Source organism: Taudactylus pleione, unplaced genomic scaffold (genome assembly GCF_031769625.1).
Source record: "Taudactylus pleione unplaced genomic scaffold, aTauple2 ptg000502l, whole genome shotgun sequence".
Lineage (NCBI taxonomy): Eukaryota > Metazoa > Chordata > Amphibia > Anura > Myobatrachidae > Taudactylus > Taudactylus pleione.
Window position 1 is genome coordinate 3,274,455 of NW_028284904.1, and position 21,663 is coordinate 3,296,117.

The following is a 21,663-nucleotide window of genomic DNA, read 5'->3' on the forward strand; positions in this document are numbered from 1 at the left end:
TGCCTGCTTCTTGGGCTTGGGTGCGGCCTTGGTCGCCGAATGTCTCGGGAAGGACTGGCCCTTGGCCTTACCCTGAACCCGAAAGGACCGAAAGGCAGAGCTCCTCACTTTAGCCGGCGCAGAGGCCGAAGGGAGAAAAGCCGACTTGGACTTAGCCAAAGTATCCACTATTCTGTCCAAATCCGGACCAAATAGTAAATCACCATTAAAAGGCAAGGCCTCCAGACCCTTTTTTGAATCTGCATCAGCCCTCCAGGACCTCAGCCACAGGGAGCGCCGAGCAGATACCGCTGCAGCCGACACCCTAGAAGTGAGCAGGCTGGCATCCAAAGACGCTTCCCCAATATAGGAAGCTGCATCCCGCATCTGTCCCACTAACGCTCTCTGGATATCCGGAGCCTCATCAGGAAAGGTATCCTCCAAGGCATTGGCCCATGCCTCAATGGCTTTAGCCACCCAGGAGATAGCCATGGACGGGCGAGCCACCGCCCCGGAAAGAGAATAAATGGACTTTAAACAAGTCTCCACCTTCCTGTCCGTGGGATCCTTCAAAGAGGAGATAGACGGCAATGGCAACGTCGCGCTTTTGATCAAGCGGGTAACGTGGGAATCCACCGCCGGCGGAGTTTCCTATTTCCTGCAATGAGCTTCAGGAAAAGGATAGTTCGCCGCCAACCTCTTCTGTGGATGGAACCTCTTACTAGGTAATTGCCAGGCCGCCGCCATATGATCCGATAATTGATCAGACAGGGGGAACACAGTTGAGGTCACCTTGGCCTTTTTAAAATTAGGAAACTTCGACCTAGGAGCCGGCGCATCATCCTCAACATGTAGGATAGCCCGCACCGCCCTAACTAAGGCTGGAACATTAATGGAGGACTTAGCTTCCACCTCCTGCCCCATGACATCAGAGTCAGAGTCCTCATGGATTTCTCCATCATCTGAGGACACTTCCGAGTCCGACAACTGCGCAGCTAGTGAACTCACAACCGGACGTTTAGACACCCTTGGTGGCACATCACCTTGCAACATGGACTGAAACGCCGAGGATGAAGCCGCCAGACTCTGTACGGAGCTGGATAGAACATCCACCCAAGGCGGAGGCTGCAAAGGCACTACAGACTGACACGTCCCTGGGGAAGACTGCACATACACAGGCAGTCCCGAGTAAGGACCCACAGTCTGGGCCCCGGGGGAAGACCGCAACATTTGTGGAACCCTCGGGGAATGGGGGATGGTGGGCTGCGGTAACGCCCTAGAAGGGACCGCTGATGGGACCGATAACCGGTCCGCAATAGACGCCAGCACCTGTGAAAACATCGCCCAAGGAGGGTCCTGTGATACAGGGGGGTTGGAGGGGCCCGGTACCAGCTGGCACCGCCCGCACAGACCATCCTGAGATAAGTCCTCCCCATCAACTCCAGCAGCACAGCGTCTGCAGGAAAATAACACAGGAGCCACAGAGCGCTCAGTCTCCTCATCAGACACGATACCGTAAATCACAAGAAACAGGTATCACGAGAGGAATTACGGTTTTAACACCCGCGCACTCACCAGTATGCGACACAACAGCCCAGATATGGTACTGTGTAGCACACAACAGTATGTGACTGACCCCACAAATACGTGTTTTATATAAGTGAGGGTCTCAGAAAAACGCCCTTCCCCCACACACCTGCCGGGCCGTAGGAGAAGGAAAGGGATAGGTATAAGCTGACAGTAAAGGAGAATAAGTCACAGACAGGCAGCACTAGCAATAGTCACATACAATGCAGAAAAGTTATACTCACTGCACCTTCCGCTACAATCAACCGCCCAGATTCAGTGTCTGGGAGGGCTATAGCGCTGTGTACACTGTCCTTTAGCAGGGGAGAGGTACACAGGGGGACCGGTCCACTTGATACCGCCTGGGAGTCTGCGATGTGCCAGTAAAGATGGCCGCCGGAGACCTCAGAGGAGGAGTGGCCGAGAGATAAGAGCAGCTCAGCGACGCCAGACTCCTAGTTGAAAGGCGCGCTGAGCTGAGGGGAGGAGCCGCTAGACAGGGAAGGCTGCCTCCCCTGGCTAGCAATTAACCCCCGGGTTGCCGGTCCCGCTACCAGCCTGATACCCTGGTGGTCTAGCGGACACGCGGGGTATTCCTCAATTGAGGGGGAGCCCGCCGCCGCCGCTAGCGCCTCCGGTCTGTCCCCAGAGACCGGAGGCTCCTGACGGCATTGAAGTATCCGCGGGCCGCCGCACGCGGCGACCCGCGGCTTACCTGATCCCCGTCGCGTCCGGCAGCAGTCAAGGGAGTCCCCAGAGCCCGGCTAGTACAGGCTCTGGGGTCCCGCCGCGATCCCCAGAGCTGTACTGGCGTCGCGGCGCCAGCGGGGAGAAGGAGCGGCAGCGTGGACGTCCTAAAGGACAGTCTGATGCTGCCGCTCTAACAGTGTAAAAAAAGTAGAAAAAAATAAAAAATTTCTCTTTTAAAATAAAGCTTAGGGGCTGCTCCTGCAGCCCCACTGCGACAGGGTGACCCGACTCTGGCCGGGCACCAACTAAAACTGAGGTGCCTGTGGCCGGGGCGGGGTATAGAGGAGGACGGACCCAAGTGCATCCTGGGAGCAGCAAAGCTTTAACTGCGTGGTGCCCGTGGATCCAGATCCAGCTATACCCCAAGGTCAACCCTGTGGACCCCCTATGGACCCTGAAGTAGAAAGGAGGAGTTCCCAGAGCTATATAATTGTCCCAATCGCGCTATGTACATAGACGGGAGATGCTGCTTACCGCACCTGTTCAGTCGCGCTAACCAGCGTTCTCCGACTAAAGTGCCGGCAGCTACGCTGTTAGCGCAGCGCTAAGCCAGAAAACAGCATCGTGACCGGCGCTTAAGTCGGATTTCTGCTCGCACCTCAGGAGGGTGAGCGCAGAAATTCTGTAGTCGGCCTTAACAGCGCGTCACTTGAATAGCCCCAGGAACTCATTCCCAGTGCTTTCCAAATAGCATTGAATCGCCCCCCTATGTTGGCTGCCCAAAATCGCTCCCAAAAGGTAACTTTTATGCAAGAAATTAAATTCAGGCTAAAACAAAAGCAATACACATTTTTATTTTCTCTGCAGGTTATTATATGAGCAGAAATATTAATACAAAAACCACGACAGACTTACAGAACCAATATCGCGACACCTTGATGACACCAGCAGTTCTGTATCGGGAATCGTGTCGAAGGGGGACATATTCTCATCGTCTGCATTGTCCAGAATCTCCGTCAGAGCAGTGAGAAGACTCAGCTCATTCGCCTCATCCAGGTGGCCTTTGTTCTTCAAGACAGGAAAGTCACTTTTACAAACATGAGCAGATACCGGAAAATTCTACGTTTCATTATAGACTACATCGCTTGCCTTCATGGACTCTACATCTAATCTGTAGTCAAGAACATTTAATGAACATAACTCAAGTAACTTGCGCGAAGGCAAGGGATAAAGAGCGCGTGTCCGAGATATAAATGAAACCATGAAATCAGGTGGGACCATTGACTGTGTCATACCTCGGCCAGGGCACCAGTATCATCAATGATGGAAATGAGTGAGCTGTCAATGTAACCATGGAAGGTTCCCAGTATCCCTCCCGCGTCCAGGGCGAGGTCCGAGAGGCCGTCAGAGGTGTCGTCATCCTCCAGGTCGTGACACTGTAATATAATAGCTCTTGTGGTTAGGAATTAATGTGCAATATTTGAAATGACTACAAGCAGATGCAATTCAGATAGCGGTACAGTGGATTTGATGGGACCCAGCAAAACGGAGGCGAAAAGTGCCGTTAGATTTGGGGAAATTAGCCTGACACCCCCCAAAAGATGCACTAACATTGGGGATCAATCTAGTGGCCCCCCGAACAGCCCTGCTGAAGGTATTTGGGTTACTTAAATGCGCTCAATAGCTGCTAATTAGCGTCTTTGCACAAGTGGTGAAGAATCGCATTTAGCAGGTTTTTTGGGAGAAAAATAGTCCCAGCAAATTTAGGGTACATGAAAACGGGTGCATGGTTAAAAATCGCAAAAGTGAAGTTTTAAAAACGCACCTTCAGCGAGCACCGGCAATCAAAAAAAAAAAAAAAAACCCTCACCCATACTTGCAGACCCCCCAAAATCTTAGTTTGCTAGTTTTTAAGTTTGTACCCCGACTGATTTTTTTTCATCATCATTATTTGGGGGTGTTCATTATTTTTAGTGTTTTTTTAACGCAGTTATGCTTTGGGGGCTGTCCTAAGGGTGCTGAGTGGTTTCCCGACGTTTGCACCCCAAAACCACAATTCTGCACTTTTTTTAACCACCGATTCATAGGCAAATCTTTTTTGCCTACTACATTGCATTTTCGCGTCCATGAAAAGTATGTGGAATTGAATACGGCGATCGGTGAAACTTTGACCGAAAACGGCTTTTCGCGTTTAATTGAATACGGCCCTAAATTTGAATCACATAAAAAAAAAAAAACGTAGAAAACATTGTTCAGGGTTACCCTGGAATTTCTCTGCATTTGTTTATAATTAAACCTAACATCTCATTTCATTACATACAGCGAATGCAAATCTTACACCTTTAGAACCCTGTCCTGGTGGAACCTGATAGAGATTGATAATCTGAAGCTCCTAGGTTACCCTAATGGTGGGTACACACTACACGATATGCTCCCTGAGCGATATCGTGTAGTGTGTCCCCGGCAGGCTGTGCTCAGTGTCGTTCATGACATTGAGCACAGCCGCTGAACGATATCATTAACGATATCGTTCAGCGCCGGGCTCTCTCCCCCATTCCCTGACATGCAGCAACCTGACGAGATCGTCAGGTTGGCCTGCATGTCAGCCCGATGAACGATGACGACGAACGACCCGCGGGAACGCGCGTCGTCGTCATCATTCATCTTTTTGGGCTTAAAAATGGACGATAAAGTGGACGACTGAACGATAACGATATCGTTATCGTTCAGTCGTCCACTTTATCGCCCAGTGTGTACGCACCTTTAAGTGACACATTCATTTAGAAAATATTTGCTACTTAAAAAACGCAATTATGCCAGCTATAAAAATATGCGATGTGGTGATAGGCAGCCTGATCCACTTCGGGGGGCGGATTGAGCAGCCCACTAACTTTAAAAAAGGTCCTTAGGTCACTATTAACAGTAAGTTAATACATCTAAACAATAAAAGATCACCTGTAATAAAAGATCAGCAGGCATTTAAACAAGCATTACAAGCTACAACAGATCCGACAGGGCAAGACAGAGCTGGGGCTGAAAGTGCATATTTGGAGCCTGATGCCCACCATTGGGCTAGAGACACCAAGAAAGTGCCCAAAGAGAAAAGACATACAGACAAGTATGGTATCAAGCACTACAGAACACAACTGTTCCCTGCCGCAGCCCAAGAAATCTTATTACATTAGTCCAGGTGTGTACATCCAATAGCTGAAACAGGTACTACAGGTTACACAGGAAACACAAGAAGTCATGCACCAAATAAATGAGATGTGCTTCACCATCCCATCAGCTAAACAGCTAACATAGAACAGACACAATGGTTCTTTACGCGCCTATAAGCAATGGGCACTGGATTCAATTGTTACTTCAATCTGGAGAGCCGCCCATAACTAATCACGCCGAAATGTATCCAGACACTACGCAGATTTCTGCTCACCACCTCAGGAAGGCGAGAGCAGAAATCTGGGCGCCCGATCGGAGCACCAACTGAAATTACTCAGTCGGGCGCCCATTACGAAAAATTAATTCCACCACATACAAAGGACGACGAGGACTGATGACTTTATCACTGTAAAGGTGGCCATACACGGTGAGATTCAAAGTTGGTAAGATCAGTTGTACGATTTCCCTTGAAATTCTTCATAAGATGTGGTCAAATGGTGTACGATTGATCAGTAAGATCATATGATAAGATGCATAGAAGTGAATCAGGTTGTACTCGAAAGATCATAGGTCTCTCTGCAAAACCATTTGATCTGCGATCCAACTAGACGAAGGCAGGGACGCGCATCGGGGGTTACAGAAGACACAAAATACAGCTATTTTCATAAGATTGGTCTGTCTAACCTGTAATTGCCCAAATCGTGTGAAAAATCGTCCAGTATATGGCCAGCATTAGCTTCTCAAGGGAAACTTGGAAATTTTGTAACAAATCAGTTATTGCTTTCATATCACAGTAGCAAAAGAATCTTCAGTGACATTACAGACACAATCCAGGAGAATATATACATTTCCCAGTGTAAATATTCTAGTAAAGAAAAGATCCATCATGGTTTGTGCTATGGAACGTGGCATACAAGGTCTAGAGCAGTAAAGTCCAGATAAAGAATTTATTTCTCCAGAAATCGTTGGAGAATTCCCTCACATAAAAAGCCACGGATTTGGTGCAGACTGGTTCCCATTTTATTTGTACATTTATATAAATTTCCTAGACCAGCAAGTACTCAACTATCCAAACTAGGGGTGTGCACCGGCCACTTTTCCTGTTTTGGATCTGGATCTTTCTTCGTGTTTTGGATCTGGATTGGTTTTGCCAAAACCACCCTTCCGTGTTTTGGGTTCTGGGTTTTGGATCTGTATTTTTTTGGAAAAAAAAGCATAAAAACAACTAAAATCACAGAATTCGTGGGTTTTTATGTTGCTATGCTATTAACCTCAATAACCTTAATTTCCACTCATTTCCAGTCTATTCTGAACACCTCACAATATTGTTTTTAGGCCAAAAGGTTGCACCGAGGTAGCTGGATGACTATGCTAAGCGACAAGTGGGCGGCACAAACACGTGGCCCATCTAGGAGTGACACTGCAGTGGCAGACAGGATGGCAGTTTGAAAAACTAGGTCCCAAACAGTACATGATGCAAAGAAAAAATAGTTTATGTTGTATAAACAGGACATGCAAACTTTAACAAACCAATCATATCAGCATCAGTGTCTGCCACACGACTGTGGCTGAAATGATTGGTTCGTTTGGGCCCCCACAAAACAAGCTGGCAATTAATCTGTCCCTGCACAAACTGGCTCTACGGAGGCAAAATGTCGTCCTCATCCTCTTCAGTGTTGTGTACATCCTCACAGAGTATTAAGTCGTTCCCGCTGGAAACCAGCACCCCAGGTCCCTCTGTACGTTCTGGAGGCTAGTCTCCCAGGAAGAATTGATAATTCATTTTGATGATCATCTTCTCCACATTTTGTGGAAGCAACCTCCTAAACCTTTAGCTGACAAGGGCCCTCATTCAGAGCCGTACGCTCTGAGCAGAGCGCACGCTCTGAATGAGGGCCGGGCTCCATTTTCATGGAGCGTCCTCCTGGACGTTCGTATAGCTGTGGGTCACCACCCACAGGCTATACGAGCGTGCTTTGTGATGGCCGCGATGGTCGAGACCATCGCGACCATCGAAATTGCGAGCCGGAGCCTGCGGTTGAGGTTTTCAACCGCAAGCTCCGGAGTGATTTTGGCTCTATCAGAGCCAAAATCACTCCCACTGACATCACTAGTGATGTCAGTGGGCCGGCTTCTGACGGGAGGCGTTCCCGTGGGAACGCCCCCGTCAGGGAGGCACGCCCCCGGCACGCCCACCAAAGGGGGCGTGCTGTCAATCAACATTGACAGCACGCCCCCTTTGATCGGACACAACGAGCGAAGGACTTTCCTTCGCTCGTCGCGTCTGGCGCATGCGCACGACGGAGCTCCCTCCATCGGGCGCATGCTCAGTGCATAACATCGACCCACTTGCGAGCGGACAGCCGCTCGCGAGTGGGTCTGAATCAGGCCCAAGGTTCCCAGCTGCACTAAACACTCTTTCGGAGTACACACTGGAGAGGGGGCAACTCAGGTAAAATAGAGCCAGTTTGTACAGGGGCCTCCAAATTGCCTCTTTTTCCTGCCAGTACAGGTACGGACTGTCTGACATGCCTACTTGGATGCTGTCACCGATGTAATCCTCCACCATTCTGTCAATGGTGAAAGTATCATATGCAGTGATAGTAGACATGTCAGAAATTGTTACTAGGTCCTTCAGTCTGGACCAGATGTCCAAACTTGGTCCTGCCTGCCCTGCATCACCGCCAGCGGGTTGCTAAGGATACCTAATTGTTTCCTGGCAGCCCCAGTTGCGGGAGAAAATGAAGGAGCTGTTGACGTGTCACGTTCCGCTTCAGCGTACAGTGTTTTCACCAGCAGGGCATTGCACCTCTGCAGGCTTGTGTCGGCCGGAAAGAGACACCACATAGGCTTTAAACCTAGGATCGAGCACGGTGGCCAAAATGTAGTGGTCTGATTTCAACAGACTGCCCACCCTCGAATCCTGGCAAAGCGAATGAAGGGCTTCATCCACAAGTCCCACATGCCAAGCGGAATCGCTCAGTCTTAGCTCCTCCTTCATTTTCTCCAGCTGCTTCTGCAAAAGCCTGATGAGGGGAATGACCGGACTCAAGCTGGCAGCATCTGAACTGACTTCACGTGTGGCAAGTTCAAAGGGCTGGAGAACCTTGCACAACACGGGAATCATTCTCCACTGCGCTTGAGTCAGGTGCATACCCCCTCCTTTGCCTATGTCACAGGGGGATGTATAGGCTTGAATGGCCTTTTGCTGCTCCTCCATCCTCTGAAGCATATAGAGGGTTGAGTTCCACCGCGTCACAACCTCTTGCTTCATGTGATGGCAGGGCAGGTTCAAGACTGTTTGATCGCGCTCCAGTCCTCGGCACGCAGTCGCTGAATGGCGAAAGTGGGCAGAAACTTTTCGGGCCACACAGAAGCGTCTCCTGCACTCCGTCGTTTTTCAGAAAATTCTGCACCACCAAATTTATTGTATGAGCAAAACATGGGACGTGCTGGAATTTGCCCAGATGTAATGCCCACACAATATTGGTGGCGTTGTCAAATATCACAAATCCCCAGGAGAGTCTAAGTGGGGTAAGCCACTGGGCGATGATTTCCCGCAGTTTCTCTAAGAGGTTGTCAGCGGTGTGCCTCTTACTGAAACCGGTGATACACAGCGTAGCCTGCCTTGGAACGAGCTGGCGTTTCTGAGATGCTGCCACTGGTGACGCTGCTGTTGTTGCTGCGTAAGGTGATACATCTACCCAGTGGGCTGTCACCGTCATATAGTCCTTAGTCTGCCCTGTTCCACCTGTCCACGGTTAAGTGGACATTGGGTACAACCGCATTTTTTTAGGTCACTGAGGACACTTTTTCTGACGTCTCTGTACATTCTCTATCTCCTGCCTAGTGAAGTGGAACCTAGATGGGATTTGGAACCAGGGACACACTACCTCCATCAATTGTCTAAATCCCACTGCACTAATGGCGGATACCGGGCGCACATCTAACAACGACAAAGCTGTCAAGGCCTCAGTTATCCGCTTTGTTTCAGGATGACTGCTGTCGTACTTCATCCTCCTCGCTAAGGACTGTTGGAGGGTCAATTGTTTAGTAAGAGTAGTGGTGTTCCTACTTCCGCTCTGGGATGATGAACGACTCCCAGCAGCAGCGGCAGCAGTAGGCGTAGCAATGCAGGATCCTCCGGAGGAATCCCGGATAGGAGAGTCAGTCATGCCAGTGACATGGCCTGCAGGACTACTCCGATCCTGACTAAGGAGGAAATTGACAAGGAGGGAGTTGACTGTGTGGTTTGCAGGTGCTTGGATACAACAGGACAAAGGGATTTAGGTGTCCCTGGACTGCTTACGGTCTTAGCCAAAGTTTCTGAACTTGACAGTAACTTTTTATGAACGCGCTGCAGGTGACATAAGGGAGGATCTTCCTAGGTGGTTAACGTCCCTACCCCTACTTATTTCACCTTTACATATGGTACATATGGCAAGACAGTTGTTGTCCGGATTATAGGTGGAATGTTTGGTCTTCTGCCCAGGCATGACCGTGATGGGCTTTTTCATCCCACGAACAACAACTGTCTCCCCCGGTGCCTGATTTAAACAAACCACATCACTATCAGAATCCTCCTAGTCAACTTCCTTCTTAGCGCCAGCTACACCAATATCCTCATCCTGTTGTACTTCAACAGTGACATCTTCATTTTGAATATCAGCAAGTGGACTGTGGGTGCTCCTTCCAGCACTTGCAGAGGGCGTGCAAATGGTGGAAAGAGCCACCACTTCCCGTCCAGTGCTGGGAAGGTCAGGCATCGCAACCGCCACCACACTTGGACTCTCCTTGGGGATTTGTGATATCTTCTTAGAACGCACAGTTCTTCGCTGTGCTTTTGCCAGCTTAACTAGTTTGATTTTTGTAGCATGAGGAGGAGGGCTTCCATCGTCATGTGACACTGAACCACTAGTCATGAACATAGGGAAAGACCTTAGCCGTTCCTTGCCACTCCGTGTCGTAAATGGCATATTGGCAAGTTTACGTTTCTCCTCAGATGATTTAAATTAATTTTTTTAAGGTCATTTTCCTGAACTTTGTCATTTGGGATTTTATATGTCCTCTACTGACATTGGGCATAGGCCTTGGCAGATGACGTTGATGGCATTTTATCGTCAATGTCATAACTAGTGGCAGCAGCTTCAGCACTAGGAGGAAGTGGTTCTTGATCTTTCTCTATTTTATTTTTATATCGGACAAATTTTTGCCCTCCATTTATGTGATATTGATATATATGTGTGGCTAAAGAACACACAAAAATTATTTTTTTGGAGTGCACTTTGGGGGTTACACCACCCTTCCGCAGACAAGCTAGCCGGCCCTTTACTTATGACACAGGCGCACGCTTGGCGCTGCTACTTTGTTGATGCATGTGCGGCTACTGCGCACACAATTCACAAACAGAAAAAAAATAATTGTTTTTTTGGCACTTGGGGGGAGCACCCCTGATGGACAGATCACCCCATGGACAACACTACAGCACCCCTTTAGGACTACAGCCTTTATGGCACACTGCACAACACAGCCCAGCCAGCCCCTATGGACAACAGCAGCACAAGACAGCTCAGCCAGCCCCTATGGACAACATCAGCACAACACAGCCCAGCCAACCCCTATGGACAACAGCAGCACAACACAGCCCAGCCAACCCCTATGGACAACAGCAGCACAACACAGCCCAGCCAACCCCTATGGACAACAGCAGCACAACACAGCTCAGCCAGCCCCTATGGACAACAGCAGCACAGCCCAGCCAGCCCCTATGGACAACAGCAGCACAACACAGCCCAGCCAGCCCCTATGGACAACAGCAGCACAACACAGCCCAGCCAGCCCCTATGGACAACATCAGCACAACACAGCCCAGCCAACCCCTATGGACAACATCAGCACAACACAGCCCAGCCAACCCCTATGGACAACATCAGCACAACACAGCCCAGCCAACCCCTATGGACAACATCAGCACAACACAGCCCAGCCAACCCCTATGGACAACATCAGCACAACACAGCCCAGCCAACCCCTATGGACAACATCAGCACAACACAGCCCAGCCAACCCCTATGGACAACATCAGCACAACACAGCCCAGCCAACCCCTATGGACAACATCAGCACAACACAGCCCAGCCAACCCCTATGGACAACATCAGCACAACACAGCCCAGCCAACCCCTATGGACAACATCAGCACAACACAGCCCAGCCAACCCCTATGGACAACATCAGCACAACACAGCCCAGCCAACCCCTATGGACAACATCAGCACAACACAGCCCAGCCAACCCCTATGGACAACATCAGCACAACACAGCCCAGCCAACCCCTATGGACAACATCAGCACAACACAGCCCAGCCAACCCCTATGGACAACATCAGCACAACACAGCCCAGCCAACCCCTATGGACAACATCAGCACAACACAGCCCAGCCAACCCCTATGGACAACATCAGCACAACACAGCCCAGCCAACCCCTATGGACAACATCAGCACAACACAGCCCAGCCAACCCCTATGGACAACATCAGCACAACACAGCCCAGCCAACCCCTATGGACAACATCAGCACAACACAGCCCAGCCAACCCCTATGGACAACATCAGCACAACACAGCCCAGCCAACCCCTATGGACAACATCAGCACAACACAGCCCAGCCAACCCCTATGGACAACATCAGCACAACACAGCCCAGCCAACCCCTATGGACAACATCAGCACAACACAGCCCAGCCAACCCCTATGGACAACATCAGCACAACACAGCCCAGCCAACCCCTATGGACAACATCAGCACAACACAGCCCAGCCAACCCCTATGGACAACATCAGCACAACACAGCCCAGCCAACCCCTATGGACAACAGCAGCACAACACAGCCCATCCAGCCCCTATGGACAACAGCAGCACAACACAGCCCAGCCAGCCCCTATGGACAACAGCAGCACAACACAGCCCAGCCAGCCCCTATGGACAACAGCAGCACAACACAGCTCAGCCAGCCCCTATGGACAACATCAGCACAACACAGCCCAGCCAACCCCTATGGACAACAGCAGCACAACACAGCCCAGCCAGCCCCTATGGACTTTGGAGTGGACACAGCCCCTATGGACAACAGCAGCACAGCACAACACAGCCCAGCCAGCTTTAACTCCCACCCTCCCTCTTCACTGTCCACAGCCGGAGTGAAAAATGGCGTCGACGCAGGGACCTTTTATAGATTCCGAAACCCGCGAGATCCAACAGCGGGATGACGACGTTTTGCCTCGATTTCAAATCCGAGTCAGGTGGGAAAACCTGAGCCTGACTCGGATCCGACTCGGATAGGGGGGGGGGGGGGGGGGTGTCCGGATTCCATAAAACCGAACCCGCTCATCCCTAATCCAAACCAATGGCTACAATTAGACTACCATGGAAGTACCAGTTCCACAACACGCTGAGCCAGAATTTCTCGTATGTTTTGTAAAGTGAAAAAGACCACAGAAAAGTGACATTCCCGTCCAATAAAAGTGTAAGCGACAGTCATTTGGTGGTTGCATATCAATCAGCACAGTTCCCTGGTGTGTCCTAATCACATCGCACTGCGACTTAGGGACGGATTCAATTATAGGCGAAGTGTTCTTTGGAGAAAAGTTTCCGTGGGTTCGGACTTTCCGCCTGTTTTCAAAGTGTCTCCATATTCAATTCCAGGACGATTTTGCTTAAGCGGAAATTCAATGCATTGTAATAGGCGGAAAAGTATCTTCTATGAATAGCAGAGGGAAAAAACTAAAGTGCAAAATCGTTATTTTGGGGTGCAAACATGGGGAAACGACTACGAAGCCTCGGGACAGCCCCCCCAAAGGACAAAACAAATAAAATTACCTCAGACCACCCCAAAAAAGTAATTTCGTTTTGGGGCAAAAAAGTAAAAAGTGGGGGGGACAAGCATAAAAACTAGCGAAATAGACTTCTGCATTTTTATTTTTTTTTAAAGTTCACTTTAGAAACATTAATATACACTAGTACCCCAAATTTCACAGGACTAATTTTTACCAAAAAATATGCTGCTTTATACCATTCTTCACCACCTTTGCAAAGACACTAATAAGCAGCTATTTAAACTACTTAAGTACCCCAAAACTTTTATTAGGGCTATTAGTACACATCTACATTGATCCCCTATGTAAGTGCATCTTTTTTGGGGGTACAGACTGATTTCCCCAATTCTGACTGTACTTTCCCCCTGTTCCCCATTCGCCGCTTTCCATTTTCGCCTGTTTAAGAATAGAATATGGCAAAAAGGCGGGGAAGTGCCCGGAAAGTTTTCGCCTCGGAAGCAGGCGAATGAGGCAGAAAGTCAGACAGGTGAAACTTTTCCGACTTTTCGCCTCTAATTGAATACGGGCCTTAGAGGCATTATCGCCAAAAACAGACACCCGACGCTAGTAGCGTTCCCGCTAGGCTGTTTTAGCGGGGCACCGCGCCATGGCCTGTTTCTGAATGGCAGAAAGCACCCTGCCCTCCAGTGCGGCGCCACACTGAGACAGCCTGCGGGCAGTCCAGCATGTCCGTAAGCGCTGGGCACGCCCCCAGGAGTGACGAAAAGGGGACGCGTGATAAAGACATGCCCCCTTTTCTTTGGTCACGCCCCCTATTCGGGCACGCGCAGAAGTGCCCTAGGTCCGGCGCCCTGCCTGCTGCCGGACCTAGAGTGAACAGCACGCTAGTAGAGCTGCACGGGACCTCACTCACGCCAGGCATATCGCGTCGCATGGCGTACTGAGGCTAGATGAGCAAGGACACATCTGTACTTACAATTCAACAATCTGAGCAGTGACCATACATAAACCAGCCTGCAACACCACACACTACATTATCCTGGAGCAGTGGTTGGCATTGCTGCCTCACTTCATTGGGGTAATTGGTGCAATTCCAACCAGGGTGCTGTCTGTGTGCAGTCTGTATGTTCTCCCTGAGGGTTTCCAATACCCTACACACATCTAAAGCATACTGGTAGGTTAAATGGCTGCTGACTAACAAGGGAGTGCATATGTTTTAGGGAAAATAGACTGGAAGCTCAAAATGAGTATTAAGGTGAAGGTTTAATTATCCCTGTACAACGCTACTGAATATGGATGCGCTATATAAACAGTAACCAGTATATGCCCTCCCACATGTCAGTGCTTTCTTACATTCCACCTTGAAAAAGAAACCCAATGAAATCTACTATTAAAATAATAAAAAATAAAATAATGGCACATTTATTAATCATTGTAAGTGATTCATTGTTTCATGCTGGGCCCTATCCTATTACAAGGAAATGACTCATGAAAGTAAACTGTATTTGAAAGAATAAGCATGTACATTACATTTTATTCTCTAGGTATTAGATAGGAAACAACCGAGATGATGATGATAATCTAACAGACTATGACAACATAACTATCTCCAGTTGTGGAACAATTCTCTGCAACAACAGTGTTTCTCTGATTTAATAGGTACGCCTAAAGGTGCCCAAACATCAGCGATGGATTACCGCGATCCTGCGACCCGGCATCGCAGGAATCCAACATGTTGTTTTTTTCCCGATTTGACGATCGCGATCAAAAAATTATCGTGATTGTCTAATCGGGGACATTTAACATAAAAAGTTTCAGCGATCTTGCGATGGATCGCTGAACGCCGATGGTGGGCGGTCAGCGTTTCTACCCGAAGATCGGCACTTTGGATCGCATCGCTACATCACGACAATCCGTCGCTGATGTATGGGGCCCTTGATACATCTCCCTTGAACATGTAAAGCTGGGTACACATCCTAAATGATATATCTGCAGATGATGGTTGTTCAAACACACTGAACGACAGTCATCTGGCAACGGGTCCCACTGGCCGGGGGGCTCCCTGCGGCCTCCGTTGCAAGTGGTCGGCTGATCACCCATACACACAGCATGATGGACAGATATCTGCAGACATTGCCGAATTAAACATATTGGGGGGGGGGGGGGGGGGGGGAGGGGAATTCAATTGTTTGCTCCGGCAGCTGTCAGTGATGGGCACCCAACTGGGCAATTCAGTTGTTACTCCGTTCGGGCACGATAGTCTCCGGCATTTCTGCTCGCCGTCTCCTGAGGTGGCGAGCAGAAACGTACGATAAGTCCCTGGTATGGGCGCCCTAACCAGGATTTTAAAACTGGTTTAGCAGTTTTACGCAGCTAAACCTGTTCTAATTGGACGCGACAAATGGGATCATTAGTGGGTGCCCAAGAAAATTATTGAACAGTCCCACCTGTGACTTAAATATGCAATGTACCATTTAAACAAAAATAAAAACACATGGGCTACTCGTTTAATACCATAACAAAGCAGCACATTCAGATGTGATAGGCAAGGTTCTTTACTATTACTATATCACTATGAACAGGAAGGCAGGAGACCACAAATAACACCATTTACACAGCTGTCCAGCAATGCACTCACAATGCATATAGAGAAGACCTGCACATCAGCAGTCTGGGGCTTTCAATGAAACATGTAATATACACGTGGAGTTCCCTGGATGCCAATAGGCTGAGCTTCCTCAATGTACCAGACAGGGAGTGTTACGTGACCAGAGCCACTGAGCTCCCTTCGGGCACAATTCCATAAGTGTCAGTTATGCTATAAGTCGTCCTGCAATACAGACCCAGGTAGTATCTATAGCAGGCACTTCCCGGGATCAATAACACAAACACAGCAATGCCAGACAGTGGTCCAGCCCTGCACCATGACATTCTCTCATGACTGCTACCTGATATACAATGCTAGAGGTGACATCAGTAAGAGATTATACTGTAGAAAAGAGAGTACTATAGATAAGGAGGCCGAGATGGAATGATATAGAAATAATACAGAGAAGCAGAACATGGGATGGAATAATACAATGAAAGTATACAGGTAAGAGTTGGAGGCTCGGATGGAATGTTATAATAGGAGCAAGAGGTAAGCCTTGGATGTAGCTCCTAACTGCCATGTCATAGGCTGCTTTTAAAAAAATTAAAGGAGCTGGTTGGCTGGTACTTTATCTCTGTCCAAGGCTTAGTAAATTTACCAAAAATAAAGAGTTGGAGGCTGGGATGGAATGATATAACAGGAGTAATAATACAGATTACAGTCAGAGGCTGGGATGGAATGATATAACAGGAGTAATAATACAGATTACAGTCAGAGGCTGGGATGGAATGATATAACGGAGTAATAATACAGATTACAGTCAGAGGCTGGGATGGAATGATATAACAGGAGTAATAATACAGATTACAGTCAGAGGCTGGGATGGAATGATATAACAGGAGTAATAATACAGATTACAGTCAGAGGCTGGGATGGAATGATATAACAGGAGTAATAACACAGATTACAGTCAGAGGCTGGGATGGAATGATATAACAGGAGTAATAACACAGATTACAGTCAGAGGCTGGGATGGAATGATATAACAGGAGTAATAATACAGATTACAGTCAGAGGCTGGGATGGAATGATATAACAGGAGTAATAACACAGATTACAGTCAGAGGCTGGGATGGAATGATATAACAGGAGTAATAATACAGATTACAGTCAGAGGCTGGGATGGAATGATATAACAGGAGTAATAATACAGATTACAGTCACAGGCTGGGGATGGAATGATTAACAGGAGTAATACAGATTACAGTCACAGGCTGGATGTAATATAAAGATGGGATGATGGGGGCAGTCAGGCAGCAGCTACTCAGGGGCCACATGTTAATTTATTTTTTTATTTTTTTTGGGGGGGTGGAGTGGGATTCCCTGCATTGGGGACCCCCTGTAACTGGAGCAGCAAAGTGGAGGCCCCATACACAATGACCGGGGACCCCAGGGCCGGTGACCGAGCGCTCCCACGGGCGGCTCCTGCACACACGCGTGTCCATGCTATCCACGTGTCACCGGCAGCTAGTGCAGACAGCGCGTCTGGGGGCCCCCATAGCCCGCCCCGGGCCTCGCTCGCCTCGGCCAACATGCGGCAACTGCTGCGATACCTGGTGGCGGCCGCCGGCGGCGAAGTACTCCATTCCCCCGATGGTTAGCGTCTCCTCTCCCGTTCCCCACCGCGCCGCCATCTTGGCCCCCGGCTCTGATACTTTTTTGCCGGCACACGTGGTGCTCGCCGCATGGGAGGGGGCGGGGTTATCAGTGCCAGGAATAGAGCGCGGCCGGGCAAGGCGGCCATCTTGGTGGTGGCCGCAGTAGCCCCAGAGACGACCATCAAAAGTGCTGAGGAACTTTTTTTTCCGGGTAATTGCTGCATAATCCTATATGAAATCTGTGTGTGTAAGCGGCAGCTCCAGGTAACAGACGTCTGTCTGCATTCAGCAGATCTCTCATTATTACCCAGTAACATGCACAATGGTGTAACACTGTTGCTCGACCACACACAGGCAGCTTGTGTCAGTCTACTCTAGGTTCATGGATAAAGGTGCTTTTATAGCTCCAGCGAGCAGGAATCGCCATGTCAGTATGTGTGAGATAATAGTGCATCTGTTACATCTAGTATACAGGTCTCACTGTCATCAGGACCTTACATACTGTGTGGACACTGTATATCCCCCATCTGCACTCACAGCAGCAGCGTATTAGCTATATAATAGATCACTGTGACATGTGACTGCCCGGCTTAGATGGCGCGAAACCTGACTCAGGCTTTCCCGGAATGAGCTGCAGCGAGCGCTGATTGGCTGCTCTCCTCTGTGGCCACGCCCTGACGCCGCTTTTCCCGCGAGTAGCCCCAGCAGTGTGTTTCCCAGGCAGTAGCAGCAGCCAGGGTGTGTGACTGTGTCATCATCAGGGCAGGGGAGGAGGGAGGGAGTGGCCGGGCAGTGGGGACGTGGAGGAGGCAGAGTACAGATAATAGCACATTACACGCTCTCTGTGTGTGATTGGAATCTTACAATGTACTCTGCTGGGGTGTGAGGAGTACCCCAATAATTAACATACTTAGGGCCATATTCAATTTGAAGCGAAAAGCCATTTTTGCGTGTTTTTGGCGAAAACTTTTCGCCGATGACGTCATTTTCGCCTGTTTGGGTTCTACTCCGTATTCAATTTGGAAGACTTTTCGCCTAGGCAGAAAGTCTATGCAATGTAATAGGCGGTAAAGTTTTGCCTATGAATAGGCGGAAAAAAAGTGCAGAATTGGGGTTTTGGGGTGCAACGTTGCAGGAACCCCCGTGCAGCCTTCAGACAGCCCCCCTAAGGTAATCTGCGTCAAAAAAAAAAAATCACTTTGAATTTCGGGGCGAAAAAAACCCATTGGGGGACAAAGTTAAAAACTAGCGAACTTGTCTCTGGGGGGGTCCCCAAGTATGCCCCAGGTGTTTTTTTCATTGCAGGTGGATTCTTCACGATTTTTTTCAACTTTAGCAACTTTTAAATATGCTGACCCCCATTTTCAAGTACCCCAAATTTGCTGGGATAACTTATTTTCTGAAAAAAATACTCCTGAATACTATTCTTCACCACGTATACAAAAACGCTATTTAGCAGCTATTGAGCCCGTTTAAAAACACCAATTACCTTCAGCAAGCCAAATCAGGGGGTACCATAGCTAACCCCCATGTCAGAGCATCTTTTGGGGAGTGTCAGGCTGATTTCCCCAAATCTGACAGTACTTTCCACCTGAAAAAAATAATAAAATAACCCAGAGGAAAAACAAAAATATGGGGGGGGGGGGGGGGACAGCATATAATAATACCGTATTAGAACTCATCCTATACATATAGTACCACCATAGCATTTCTAAAATATAGTATTTGGACAGGCAAGGCATCAAATCCTAGAGACAGTAGTAGTTGAGTAATTAAACCATGGGTCCCATATCTTATTAAATTTATCTGATTGATCTCTAAGAGCAAAGGTAATTTTCTCCATATAAGCAATAAACCAAATCTTGGAGTGCACTAAATGTAATGCAGGGGCGGATGGTTGTTTCCAAGACTTGGCCACAGTACACCTTGCAGCATGTAATATTTGGAGAACCAGTTTATTTGAGAGGGAATTCAGCCCAGATACAGGTAGCCCCAATAGGGCAGTCCATGGGCTTAAAGGGACCGAGATACAGTCAGGTGCATAAATATTGGGACATAGACACAATTGTCATATTTTGACCTCTATTCACCACCACAATGGCTTTGAAATGAAACAAACAAGATGTGCTTTAACTGCAGACTTTCAGATTAAATTTGAGGGTAATTACATCCAAATCAGGTGAACGGTGTAGGAATTACAATGGTTTCTATATGTGCCTCCCACTTTTTAAGGGGCCAAAAGTAATGGGACAAACTAAACAATCCTAAATCTAACTTTCACTTTTTAATACTTTGTTGCAAATCCTTTGCAGGCAATTACAGCCTGAAGTCTGGAATGCATAGACATCACCAGACGCTGGGTTTCATCCCTGGTGATGCTCTGCCAGGCCTCTACTACAAATGTCTTTAGTTCCTGCTTGTTCTTGGGGCATTTTCCCTTCAGTTTTGTCTTCATCAAGTGAAATGCATGCTCAATCGGATTCAGGTCAGGGGATTGACTTGACCATTGCATAACATTCCACTTTATAGCCTTAAAAACCTCTTTGGTTGCTTTTGCAGTATGCTTTGGGTCATTGTCCATCTGCACTGTGAAGCGCCGTCCAATGAGTTCTGAAGCATTTGACTGAATATGAGCATATAATATTGCCCAAAACACTTCAGAATTCATTCTGCTGCTTTTGTCAGCAGTCACATCATCAATAAATACAAGGGAACCAGTTCCATTGGCAGCCATACATGCCCACGCCATGACACTACCACCACCATGCTTCACTGATGAGGTGGTATGTTTTGGATCATGAGCAGTTCCTTTCCTTCTCCATACTCTTCTCTTCCCATCACTCTAGTACAAGTTGATCTTTGTCTCATCTGTCCATAGGATGGTGTTCCAGAACTGTAATGGCTTTTTTAGATGTTGTTTGGCAAACTCTAATCTGGTCTTCCTGTTTTTGTTGCTCACCAATGGTTTACATCTTGTGGTGAACCCTCTATATTCACTCTTGTGAAGTCTTCTCTTGATTACATATACACCTACCTCCTGGAGAGTGTTCTTGATTTGGCCAACTGTTGTGAAGGGGTTTTTCTTCACCAGGGAAATAATTCTTCTGTCATCCACCACAGTTGTTTTCCATGGTCTTCCGGGTCTTTTGGTGTTGCTGAGCTCTCCGGTGCGTTCTTTCTTTTTAAGAATGTTCCAAACAGTTGATTTGGCCACACCTACTGTTTTTGCTATCTCTCTGATGGGTTTATTTTGATTTTTCAGCCTAATGATGGCTTGCTTAACTGATAGTGACAGCTCTTTGGATCTCATATTGAGAGTCGACAGCAACTGATTCCAAATGCAAATGTCACACCAAGAATCAACTCCAGACCTTTTACCTGCTTAATTGATAATGAAATAACGAGGTAATAGCCCACACCTGTCCATGAAATAGCTTTTGAGTTGATAGTCCCATTACTTTTGGCCCCTTAAAAAGTGGGAGGCACATATTGAAACTGGTGTAATTCCTACACCGTTCACCCGATTTGGATGTAATTACCCTCAAATTAAATCTGAAAGTCTGCAGTTAAAGCACATCTTGTTTGTTTCATTTCAAAACCATTGTGGTGGTGAATAGAGGCCAAAATCTGAAAATTCTGTCAATGTCCCAATATTTATGGACCTGACTGTATATCATCAATGATGGATCCATCCATAAATAAATAATTGCCACAGCCTGTCTGAGTTGTTGTGTTGCCCTTATAAATTCCTTTATGGGCAGTCTACCCATCTTCTAATGGCTTCATCCAACAAGGTAACGCGCCATGTCACAAAGCGTACATCTCAAGCTAGTTCCACAAACATGACAAGAACTTCACTGCACTCCCCAGCTATCAGGTCTCTGTACTAGAAGAGGACCGTTGGGATGTGGTGGAACAGGAGAGTCACAGCATGAATGTGCAGCTAACACATCTTCAGCATCTGCGTGATACTATCATGTCTACATGGACCAGAATACCTAAGCAATCTTTCCAGCACATTGATTAATCCAAGCCACAAAGAATGCAGGCTGGTCGGTGAGCGACTACAGGTCCTGCCCTACCCCAGAAATCTGCACCGAAAGTTGGCATCAAGTTTATGTCAGCTCACTGTTGCAAATTAATGTAGTACATAAATAAAATTCAATTAGATTTTTAATAA

General features: G+C 48.0%; 1 protein-coding gene across 1 annotated transcript in view; it reads right to left on the reverse strand.

Moving 5' to 3' along the window:
- Positions 1 to 17,548, reverse strand: part of LOC148501794 (peroxisome proliferator-activated receptor gamma coactivator-related protein 1-like) — a 50,683-nt gene extending 33,135 nt beyond the window's left edge. The window contains exons 1-3 of the mRNA XM_088449971.1: positions 17,439 to 17,548; positions 3,531 to 3,671; positions 3,151 to 3,303 (exon numbers count right to left, since the gene is read on the reverse strand). Of these exons, the coding sequence (XP_088306097.1) occupies positions 3,151 to 3,303; positions 3,531 to 3,671; positions 17,439 to 17,519 (375 nt within the window). The 5' untranslated portion in view covers positions 17,520 to 17,548. The remainder of the gene's footprint in view (positions 1 to 3,150; positions 3,304 to 3,530; positions 3,672 to 17,438) is intronic.
- Between the last annotated feature and the right edge of the window lie 4,115 nt (positions 17,549 to 21,663).